We start from the raw sequence: 11,681 nt of genomic DNA, 5'->3' as shown, positions 1-11,681 counted from the left end.
TAAATAAGTAAATTTTTTAAAAAATATATTTAAATTTTTTAAAAATTTTTTAAAAATTAAAAAAAAATTTTAAAAGTTTTTAAAAAGTGCTAAAAACCCGGCTGCGGGTATTACCCAGAAAATCTACTAGATGGCGCTGCCGCCTTACACTTTCGGAAAACTAGCTAAAAGTGCTTAAAACCTGGCTGCTGGTCTTACAGAAAATCCACCAGATGGCGCTGCCGCCTTACACTTTCGGAAAATTAGCTAAAAGTGCTTAAAACCTGGCTGCTGGTCTTACAGAAAAATCCATCGGATGGCGCTGTTGCCTTACTTTCAGGGAAATAGATGTGGTCGCTGGGAACTGGGCTGCTAGCTGTATAAATCTGGTCCATGCAGTTAAGATAAAGGGACTCAGGTGCCCTGACCCTTGGCTCACCAACCCTTTTGTGTTCTGAGATACCTAGGAAGTTCCCTTAAAAAGTAGTAAGCTACCTATTTTGCTGAGCGACCTACAGGTAATTCGCACAACCTCTGTAAGTTATTGGAGCTGTATAAGTTCTTTATATATTTTAGGTATTAAACCCTTATCAGATGTCATCCTTAGGACACAATGCCCCCCAAGAGGAGGCATGGAGAAAGGCTGGGAAATGGTGTTTATGAGTGTTGTTGAGCTGTATCAGTTCTTTATATATTTTGGATATTAACCCCTTATCAGATGTGTCATTAGCAAATATCTTCTCCCAGTCAGTTCTCTTTTTGTTTTGTTGATGGTTTCCTTTGCTGTACAAAACTTTTTAGTTTGATGTAGTCCCGTTTGTTTATTTTTTTCTTTTGTTTCCCGGTTTTTAGCACTTTTATCCGGTTCCCTGAAAGTGTAAGGCGGCAGCGCCCTCTGGTGGATTACTTAAGTAGCTGCGCTTTAGCGGTGATTTCCGTCTTGGCTGCAAACTAGTCACCCAGTGAGTTTTAAAAATCTCGTTCAGGCCCCGCCTCAAACCAGCTAAATCAGAATCTTGGGGTATGACCCAAGCTTCGTATTTTTTAACTCTCCTCAGGCGATTTCAATGTTCAGCTGTGACGGAGTCACCGATTTTAGTATTAATTTTATGTGTGAAGAAACAAGTCTAGAATGGAAAACGTATCAGTGGAAAATAAAATTCCCCAGATCAAAACCCTCCAATTATCCATTAAAAAATCAGTCATGTGAAGCTTAATCTGGATGGGTCTAAGAACACTGGAAATTCTCAGTCGAGGGAAGGTACCATAAGTATCTTAGGGACCGGCTGTGTCCAGGTAGGTCCAAAGTCACTGTTGGATCAAGAATGCCGACAGAGAGGGAATCGGCTTTAATAAAATGAATGAACTATTTGCATTTGGCTCCCAGAGTTCTGTCAGCTCCATCCCCTCTACACAAGGAATCTTAAACTTGAGCATACATCTAGAAAGCTTTCCGTCAATCAGCTCCTTCAAACAGAAAGTTGGACCCCACCCCCTGAATTTCTGACTTAGTAGGTCCAACCCATTCCCCAGTGATGTCTAGGCTGCTGTTCTGGGACCAGGCTTAGAAAAATCACTGCTCTAAAAAATAACCAGATTGACACCCCGCTTCACATCTGCACCTGGTCCAGCAGTCCTTAAAGCAGGTATGCAAGGCCAGCAGAATGGCACTTTGACTGTGGCAATAATGATGTGTAAATGCAAAACAGATCAAGTCCAATGTCTCAGATGCACCCGGACTGATCAGGTGGAGGGGCAGCGGGTGGGGTCCATAGGGGCAGGGCTTGGGTTATAAGCTTTGTCCCACCAAGCTCCAGCTCAAAGGGGTTCTGTACAAGCCCTAGTCATTGAGAAAGCAAGGGGTACGTTCACCCCAGAAGTGGGAGTGTGAAGTCCCTGAAGTTTGCTTGAAGACACTGCCATCCACAGCCAAGATGCCACTATTGTGCCATCCATATTGCACACCTGGGGACCTTTAACTTTTTTTTCTTGACGATATTTTTTATCATAATCCCATTAGTCTAAGTGATATATTTTAAATATCATCTTTTTAAAAAGTGCCTTTAAATGAATGCAATAGAGCCTAAATATCAAAGCAATTTGATATCTACATTATCCATTTTAAAAGTGCATGAGAAAACTCTTATTACAATGTTGAATTTCCCCTGAACCCTGTGTTCCTGGAAAGAGTGATGGTTAGGAAATCTCTCCTACCCCTTTGTGTTCTGGAAACGTCTTACTGCAAAGAAATACCCTGCCCCACGTGACTGAGATTAGACGCATGGATTCCTGCCTGTGACAAGGCATGGCACAGACCTTCCAAATTCTCACTCTTTGTCTCATCGGTGATGAGCTGAACTGCTGGGTGCAGTGACCAACTGGGACACAATGCTTGTTAACCAAACTTTGGTTAAGTTTTTCTTCTTCCCCTGGGTTCCTGAACTAGGGCCACCCTCGGCCAGAGCCCATTGACAATCCTTCCAGAGAACAGCCTGGCCTGAGGGTGAAACAATCTCTAATCTACTATCAGATCTACTATCCGGATACTGGAACAGATCCCTCCTGTTCATCTCACCTCCCCAGATCCTGTTCTTTCTAGTTTTGGTGGCTCCTCCACGTAAAAGAAAACTTTTTCTGCTTATCCGTTAAGAGCTGGCTGATGTTATGGTCAGAGCATTCATTCTCCCTGTCGCAGTAATTCTCTGCTCCCCTCTCCTCCTTAATGCCCCCCTCCCCAATAATCCTTTCAAATAAAGTCTCTCCTTACTAAATCCAGACTTGCGTTTTATTTCTATATTGTACACAACATTCTTTTTTTTCTTCTTGAACTTATATTTCCATTCTACTTCTGCTACAGAGTTTAGTCCTAGCATAATATATTTTCAAGCCTGGCAATATTTTCTGGCACACCCAATGTGTCACAAAATTATGTATATAAATTTGAACTTGTTAACTCTAACCGTGACCCGTAAGGTTCTAAGTGTTCACTGTTTTCCTTCCAACTGAAATAATTGTTGCAATTATTTGTAGTTACATTTGATCACATAACAAATACTGTATATAGCATTTCATTATATGAGCAATAATCTTTAACCATAAAAAGTAAATTTTCATTAGGAATGCCATTGAAAATATGTCTTAAGAAGATAGATCGAGCCAGTTATTTTCCCATTAAGTTTATAAATCCAGGGATGAATATTACTTGTTGCAAGGATGAGAAAGAGTGGACTTTCTATTTTGTTCCTATGAACATAAGCACCAATAAAACATTGCTCACAGAAAAAGCAGATAGAAGTGGAAGGAGGTTTATTCTGGCTGTATCTCTCAGTTCTTTTAATTTCTGATAATTGTCTAGCCTCAAAAAATATTTTAATGGCCTATTAGCTGACGATATGATTAAATCCTCCTTGGATCGTAGTGAAAGCAACGAATCAGAAACCACCTGCCTTGTAGAAACATTCTTATAGACGGGTCCTCAATTAAAAGCCATATTTAGAACTGCCTTATGTTTTTTCCTCCCTAGAGACTACTTTTATTTCCCAGGGAGACGCAGCAGAGCAGGCTTCAGAATGGGGGGGAGGGGGACTTTCCTTTGGAAAGTGAGAGATGGCTGGTTATGAAAGGGGAGAAGGAAGCGGAACCCCAAGGGCTCCAGGCATGCTTTCGGGTCCCGTCCCTTGGGACTTGAGGATTGGGATACTGACTCTCTTAAAACTGTCCTTGCCCCCAGAGGTACCTCTCACAAAGCCTCCATGCTGGAGACAGTTGCTCATCATCTCTGTCCTGTCAATGTTGCTTCCTGTGAAGCTCTGAACTCTGTCCCTAGTTCTTCATCGTCTCTACCACTCCGACCACCAGGATCTTCCCTTGCCTGGATGTTCACAGTCATCCCCCAACCCCTCTTTCTCCAGGCCTAATCCATTCCTCTCTACACTGCGGCCAGAGTGAGTTTCTCCAAATTGCTAGTGAACCAGTTCTGGCTTAAACTCCTCCCAGCTCCCCAAAGCCTTCAAAAAGAGTAGGTTCCTCAACACATGTTTCCCTAGCCTTCTAGCTACCTTTGCGAGGCCATTTCTGCTCGCAACATGGAGCTGGGAGGCATCGGAGTGTTCTGGTAAGGGTCTTTGTTTGGACCCTGGCTGTGTCTCCTTAATTTAAGTGTCAAGTTCTTTACCTGTAAACTAGAAATAATAATAGTACATATCTCAGAGGGTTCTTGTGCAGATTAGATGCGTATGTTGCCTGGCACGCAGTAAGTGCTCACAATAAATGTGAACCATTTATTATCGTTCTTATTATTCGCGATGCACCGAATTATCTGTTAATCCTTTCTGTTAGGGCACCATGCGGTGAGCAACTAACTAGTCAGAGGCTGTTCTGGGTCCCAGTGCCCCGCCCATAGTAGGAACTTAATACTTATGAGGAAAGCATTACAAAAGGATAAGTGAAAAAAATAGTGCCAAAGGAGCAAACCTGACTTTAAAAAACCTTTCTTTAGTGCCCATCATTCATATTACTTTACTGAATCCCCACGACACCCGAGGAGATAGGATTATTAACATTCGGCAAATATGGGTGTGTACTCTCTAAGTCATTCGGCCTTTGGAGGCACGGACTTCACAGGAGCCCACATCCCGACCCAGGGAGCGGGGTGCATTGGAGACCGGGGAACCCATCAGAGCGCGAACCGGGCGAGTGAAGGTTACGCTCCGCTGCGGTCTCTTTAAAATTTCCCGCGGACTCGGCCGGGCAGGATCGCGAGCCACGCCCCTTTCGGAATCCCCGCCCCTCCTGCTGCCGCGCGCCTACCCACAGAGAGCCAGACTCTCCCAGCGAGCCAATCACAAGAGGCCTTAGGCGGGCGCTGCCGTTCAGCGAACCAATAGCCGGGCAGCCGGAGCGGGGCTTGCCCGGGCTTGTGGGAGCTGCCGGCTGCCGGGAAGCCACGTGCGGACAGCGGCGTACGCGCCCCGGCTTCAGGTGATCGCGGGGACCCTAGTGGGAACAGCGGGGTCGAGCGGGGCCCCGCGCGCGTGTGCGGCCCGGGCCCGCGGCGGGCGACGCCGGGACCCGGCCAACCGGTTCTCCGAGTCGGCGGGTGCGCAGGCCGCGCCGGGCCGCCGCCTGTGCCAAGTCCCCGCCCTGCTCGGGGGTCCGGGGCCCGGCCTGGCGGACGCTTCCGGCCGGCCCCGCGGTGGCCCGTGAGTGACCCACGAGGGATCCCGAGTCCCTCCGCGGGCGGGGTCTCGCGGAGCCAGGTCCCCTCAGATTCGGGCGATTGTTAGTTTCCCGGCTTGGGGGTGGGGCCGCACGCTCTTCGAAATGCGGGTTCTCAGGCCGCGTTCCCCAAAATGGCAGTTGAGGTGCGCAGGTAAACCGAGGTCTTCATCGCTTCCGGTAATGAGCTGCTTTGGGCAAGCCCCTAACCTAGTCCAGCTCGCGGTCTAATAGGTCCTTGTTTTTTGGTGGAGGGGACGGCGACCCGGTCCCGTTTGTCCAGCTCCTCAGTGCCAGAGCAGGATCTGGAACTAACTGCCCGCTGCCTCCCTGATCAGCCAGCAGATTGGTAGCCCGGATGCCACTGGCGGTCCTGACTTAGCGGGGCCATTGCTCTGAGGGATACGCTGGGGCGGCCGTTCCCTTAGGCCAGGGCCCCTGCGGGAAGGCCTGGTGGCAGCTGATCCCCAAAGCGTAGGCACCCGACTGGAGACAGACTTGTGTTTGTCCTTACCATAACAGTCATGTTATGGAGCTCATCTGGGGGCCCGGGGAAGGGGAGGTGTGCCCTCGATAATTGCTGGCTTTCAAGACTGCCCTCCTCTCTTGAAACACGAGGCCACTGAGACCTTTTCTCAGGGAACCTATTTCTGGTTTTGTTTGAAACTTTACCAGCAGGGACAGGAAGGCCACCAACCCGAGACCCTGCCTCAGCTCCTGACCTGCAGGGCCCTCAGCCCTCCCAGTGAAGAGAAAGGGCCCTCTTCCCCCACAGAGGTCAGTCTCTGGCTTCTCAGGCCTTGTTGTCCCCAGTGCTGGGCGGAAGCAAACTGAATGAGGTTCAGGATTTGTCAGCTCTAATATGTGACTTGTCAATACGAGAAAGTAGGTTATCATTAAAAACGCTTTTAAAAGGGAGGAGGCTTCTTGGAGAAGGGATGAGCAAGCAAGGGGAGAATGCCTCAGGATGGGTCACTGTGCCTCACCCTGGCCCACGCATCAGCAAATGACACATCACCTCCCCTCTTCCTCCCATTTCTCTTCATCTCTGCTGTTGCTCAGATTCTTATCTTCTCCAGACCTATTCCTATGATGCAGTGGTGATCCAGTCACCCTCTCCCTAAAACTAGGTAGATTCATGGTTCCCAGTTAATCTCTGGATTAAGCCCCCAATTTTACCTCCCTTCAGGAGCAGTTGTATCTCGCTATCCACCCTTCTCCTCCCTCCCTCTTTGCTTTGAAATTAATTGCTGCACCAGGTTCCTTGCCCTCTACAATGATGTGCTTTGCCTCCTGGGCTTTGTGTCTGTGCGGATACCCTTCCCTCTCTGGGCTCCTCGGAGACCTTCCTGAAACCCTTCAAAGTGTCTCCTCCATTGCCAGGACGTCCCTAACCCAGTGATTCTGCCTGTTCCCGTACCTGGCCAAGTGAGTCAGGTGCCTGTCCCTAGTCCCTCGCTCCCATCCTCAGCAAGTTTCTGACTACCCCTCTCTCTCCGCCAAACCAGTAGTTCACTGAGGTCACGGTCACCTCCAGTTCTGCAGTCTCCACAGTCTGGCAGATAGCAGGGACTCTGGGTTTATATCAGCTTTTGTTTCATTAATTGAGCAAGTTATTTAACCTCTATGCCCCAGGCTTTTTTTTTTACTAGTAATATGAGGATAAGTTTGTTTGGGTTGTTGGGAAGGTTAGTGATTCCATGGAAAGTACTTAGAGCACTAGTTAGCATATGGTAGGATTTTATGAGTGCAATTATGATTAAAGTAAGTCTTTGACTCAGTCTAGGAGCCTGAAACAAAATACAGGCTCCAGAGCAGCCCAGGCAGGGAGTACCGCAGGAGGGAGGCTGGCCTGGCCCACTCCTCACCCAGCCCCTCTGCCCCGTGTGTTCTCTCTCCAGGTTGCTGCCCCGTTGGAAGATTACCTCCCAGGCCTTCCTTTCCCCGAGTGATGAGCAGATTGGCATGGTACCCCGGGAAGCCCACGAGCCTGCGCAGTGCCTATGCCCTTTGCTGGCCAGCTCGAATGCCAAGGATGTGCTTCGGAGAAAGCACAAGAGAAAGAGCCGACAGCACCAGCGGTTCATGGCCCGGAAGGCCTTACTACAGGGGCAGGGGCTGCTGAGCACACCCCCGGACCCAGGGTCCTCCCCACCGCCCATGTCTTTGGAGGCGCCCATGCTCTCGGAAGCACCGTCAGGCCCTCAGGCTGCCAGCAATGGGAGGCAGCGTGCAAGGGCTGGACCTGGAGGTGCCCCATGCAGCAGAAAGCCCACTCCCAGGGTATGCACCGGGCCCCTGCCCAGCAAGTGCGTGGCTATCGACTGTGAGATGGTGGGCACAGGACCCCGAGGGCGGGTGAGTGAGCTGGCCCGCTGCTCCGTGGTGAGTTACCATGGCGACGTCCTCTATGACAAGTACGTCAGGCCTGAGATGCCCATCGTGGACTACCGCACTCGCTGGAGCGGCATCACTCGGCAGCACATGCGCAAGGCCATCCCCTTCCAGGTGGCCCAGAAAGAGGTGAGGGCAGGGTGGGGACCTATCTGGGTTGGTGTGATGGGCTGCAAAAAGCAGCCCTGGGTTTGAGTCACCACTTTGCCACTGGAAGCAAAGAGACCTTGGGAAAGCTGCTTAACTTCTCCAAACAGTGGGTTCCTTCTCCATGGAAAGGTGAGTAAAAATCCTGACCTACCTGCAATATGAGCATCGCCGGGGTGTCATACATGATCATGTTTGTGGAAAGGCTGTGCGAACTGCAAGGTGTGACACAGCTTACATTTTACATTTTCTTTTCTGTTATAAAAGTATTAGATATCTGTATAAAATTTGTAAGGCCCAAAGTGCTATCACCTTCAGGTGTGAATGTTTTAGTATATTTCCTTATGTTAGTTTTTCAATGCTTTGAAGAAAATTAATTAGTGGTTAGGACCACACTAACATATCAGAAATTCCCAAACGTGCTTGAGCATAAGAAACACCTAAAAAAAAAAAAAACAATACCTAAAGCCTTATTAACAATCTTGGTCCTTGTCCCCAGATCCTTCTGTGAAAATTCTGATCCCATAGGTCTCTAGGCCTGGAGAGGGCGCTGCTGAGCACTTGCCAAAAAATCCTCACACTGCAAACTTATAGAAACTTCAGAAACTTACGAGAGAAATGGGGTTAGAGACGCAACACCCAAAAAATGTCATCAGTGACACCCTAAAAATAAAAGTATGGAAACCTAATAACAAGGGTAGCACAGTTCTGCACACATTAAATGGTTAAGAAATGTATAAATATACCAATACGGATGGCACTTTACCTTGAAAAGGACCTGCAATTTCTTTGCAGAGGTGGATGTCAGAAGGGTTGCAGCTTGCGTTACAGTGCAGTGGTCAAAGGAGTTACCTGAAATCAGACAGAAAGTGGGGATGCCAGCTGTGAGCTCTGGCTACTCGCACAGGTGAGCTAAGCTCACTGTAAGTGTTTGAGGGGTGTGCCTTTTGTGCGTCCCCATGTGGCTCAGTTCAGCTGGGTGCAGTTTCCTACTTTCACTTAAGGGCAAGATCAAGTGCTATTCTCAAGTGATGTTCTAATATATCAGTCATGGAACATTTTGCATTTTCAAAACAAGTATTATAGCAGAACTACTTGATGTTTCTGGGTCATTGGGGCTAGGGAAATTTGGGAAATACTGGTACACAGCATTATATGTCCTCCTTTTTCACCTAAGATAGGGCCTAAGCATATTTTTCAAAAGATCTGAAGGTTATTTATCAAGCAGGCTGATCAGGAATAGAAGCAACAGAAAGGGAGGCCTGTGGCGAGTTCTCAGCTTCCCACTACTGACTTCAGCCTGGGTGGTGGTGCTCCCAAGAGCAGAAGCACTTTCTGTCTGCCTGGACTCTGAGCCAGTGCGAGTGTGCTTGATCCATTCCCACTGAATGGCTGGAGGGCTGTGGGGAGAGTCTAGAACAGTGTCATTGCCCTACCACTAAAGTCTAAATGCGCCTCATCCACCTGCTGTAAGAGCCGACTTTAGCAAGAGACCAAACGTTGCCAGCAGAGGCAGGCCATGGGATGCCAGTGGCTGGTGATAAACCCTCCACCCCCCAGCAAAGGGGGCTGGAGGGTTTGCAGGCCTCTGGCCATAGACATGGCCTCCCTGGGACCTAAGGAGTGTAGAAGACAAGGGAGAGAGGTACACATCATGCAGATGGTCAGAGCTGGGCAAGGCAGTAGGTTTAGAGGGCGAGAAGTAGAGCCTATGTGGCGGAGAGGCAGAGACGGAATCCTGAAGATGAGGACTGTGTATGGTGCCGAGTATGGTGTGTCTCCAGGGCCAGGCATGGCTCTGGACTTCACCCAGGATCACCTCCTGTGTGCTGAGTTTTCACTGAGCATCACCAGTCAAGTCAAACACAGTCCCTGCGTGTTTACAGTGAGCTGACGGTGGGAGTGGGTAGACTGTGCCAGAGCTAAATGTGTACTCAGAAAGTGCGATGAATCCCCTGTAGGAGATGTTGATGGGGGAGGCATGGGGCGGCCTCCTGACGTGTGAGCTGAGACCTTCTGTGAGAGGAGCCTGGTGTGGGAGGGGTGGGAGGGTTGGGGAAGTCTTCAGGCTGAGAGAAGCGTGCGCAGCAGGTGAGAGTTGCTTGTATGGAAGAACTAGAAGACTTGCCCCTGAAAATGTTGAATGCTCATGACTAGCCACGGAGTGTTGGCAACATTCCAATTTACAGGTCCGGAGAGCTGAAGTGCACCCCAGCTTCTCTTCAGTAGTACGTCGAAGGGTCTGGGTTGAAACTTGGGCAGCCTGGTTGACTGGAGCTCACAGCCCCCCGTCTCCATTCTGCCTTCCTCCAGAGCGACCTGTGCACCCACTGATCTTGTGCCAGGCTGACAGGGGCCCTTCCTGACTCCTTTCTTGGCTCACAGATCCTCAAACTCCTGAAGGGCAAGGTGGTGGTGGGGCACGCCCTGCACAACGACTTCCAGGCCCTCAAGTACGTCCACCCGCGGAGCCAGACCCGGGACACCACTTACGTGCCCAACCTGCTCAGCCAGCCCGGCCTCCACACCCGGACCCGTGTATCTCTTAAGGACCTGGCCCTGCAGCTGTTGCACAAGAAGATCCAGGTGCGGGAGTGGGAAGGTCTGGCCCCTGTGCCAATCACGCCACGGACAGGGCTGTGGGGCGGTGCCTCCAGCTCCTTGTCATCCCTCCTAACCCAGCGCGGGTCCTGGGGACCTTAGTAAAGCACAGGCCTCCTCACCTACGTGCAGCCCTGGGTGCTTCTCTCCAGCATCCTTCCCCTGTGTATGCACCTGTCCAGGCTGATCCCCCACCCAGGCTCTGTCTGCATTTGCATCTAGAAGTCCATCTCCTACAGTGAGATGGATCCTTCAGTCAGGGGCAGCTGCTAACTCCTGCCCCTACTGTGCTTCACGTTCATCTTCTTCAGGCCTTTGTTCTACAGTTGAAGAAACAGCTCAGAGAAGCTGGACGGCGTGTGCTGCAGCTGGGATTTCAGCACCTTCTGTCTGACCAAAACCCACGCTCCTCTCACTGCACCATGCCCGACTGCCCTGTTCGGAGAGTGCATGGTGTTGGGCGTGCACAGAGCCAGGTGACAGGCCTCTCTCTAGGATCGTGGGCACTGACGTGGGCTCTCGTCCGCAGGTGGGCCAGCACGGGCACTCATCCGTGGAAGATGCCATGACAGCCATGGAGCTGTACCGGCTGGTGGAGGTGCAGTGGGAACAGCAGGAGGCCAGCAGCCTCTGGACCCACCCTGACGACAAAGAGCCTGACAGCAGCACGGACGTGGAGCAGTATATGGAGGACCAGTACTGGCCTGAGGACCTGGCCCAGGGCACCAATGGAGGCACAGGGGAGGCACAGGACAGGAGGGCGTGAGGGAGGAGAAGTTTGCTGGTGGCCTCCCGGTGTGGGGAGTGGGGCGGGAAAAGCACCTCATCTGGGCAGGGCAGGGTGCAGCCAGCTTCCTCCAGGGTCCAAGGAGTTAGGATTATCCCTCTTGACCCCCGTGTGTGCCCACGGCACAGCCCTCTCCTGTCCTGGACTGTTGGTCCCCCTACCCTGTGGTTTAGCTAATGGCACTTTACAGACACCATAAAAATGTCAGGTGGAGTATGTCCTAGGGCCCCTGCGGGAGTAGGGTGTGTGCCAAGACTGTCCCAGGCTGTCAGCTTCCCTACCCCCAAGCTGTGCTATCTAAAGGGATAATGTCTCCTTGGGAGGGTGGGGCTGTTCTTCCAGACTCGGTGACTTGGGGTAAAGGCCTCTTCCTGTTCCACCACCTACCTCTTCCTCCAGAGTTATGTCAGGTTCAGAGTAAACATGCCCTGAAGCTTTAGAGCTAAGGCCACTCAGGAGACCAGTCTCCCTTTCTCTCCAAATGGAACTCTGGCAGCAGCCCTCGAGGGAACTGTGCCAGGCTCCGATGGCACAGCAGAGCCCACAGGCTCCTGGG

At 50.5% G+C, this 11,681-nt stretch overlaps 2 protein-coding genes across 5 annotated transcripts in view; one reads left to right on the top strand and one right to left on the bottom strand.

Moving 5' to 3' along the window:
• The window catches only part of DET1 (DET1, COP1 ubiquitin ligase partner), a 52,216-nt gene that overhangs the window by 39,672 nt on the left and 863 nt on the right, over positions 1-11,681 (bottom strand). The window contains exon 2 of the mRNA XM_023522965.1: positions 8,504-8,589. The gene's annotated coding sequence lies outside the window, so the exon portion shown is untranslated. The remainder of the gene's footprint in view (positions 1-8,503; positions 8,590-11,681) is intronic.
• On the top strand, positions 4,845-11,675 carry AEN (apoptosis enhancing nuclease). 4 transcript variants are annotated; one of them, XM_023522969.1, is made up of 5 exons: positions 4,874-4,959; positions 5,872-5,973; positions 7,098-7,719; positions 10,123-10,323; positions 10,868-11,675. In XM_023522969.1, the coding sequence occupies exons 3-5, from the start codon at positions 7,162-7,164 to the stop codon at positions 11,102-11,104; spliced, it is 996 nt and encodes a 331-aa protein (XP_023378737.1). In that variant the 5' UTR covers positions 4,874-4,959; positions 5,872-5,973; positions 7,098-7,161; the 3' UTR covers positions 11,105-11,675. The 4 variants fall into 4 exon arrangements, with proteins under 4 accessions (XP_011377977.1, XP_023378737.1, XP_023378738.1 ...); XM_011379675.2 differs by lacking the exon at positions 5,872-5,973 and having other exon boundaries at positions 4,845-4,959; XM_011379674.2 differs by lacking the exons at positions 4,874-4,959; positions 5,872-5,973 and adding an exon at positions 4,991-5,350.

This window comes from Pteropus vampyrus, unplaced genomic scaffold, assembly GCF_000151845.1.
Source record: "Pteropus vampyrus isolate Shadow unplaced genomic scaffold, Pvam_2.0 Scaffold368, whole genome shotgun sequence".
Taxonomy (NCBI): domain Eukaryota; kingdom Metazoa; phylum Chordata; class Mammalia; order Chiroptera; family Pteropodidae; genus Pteropus; species Pteropus vampyrus.
This window is presented reverse-complemented; position numbering and strand designations above follow the sequence as displayed.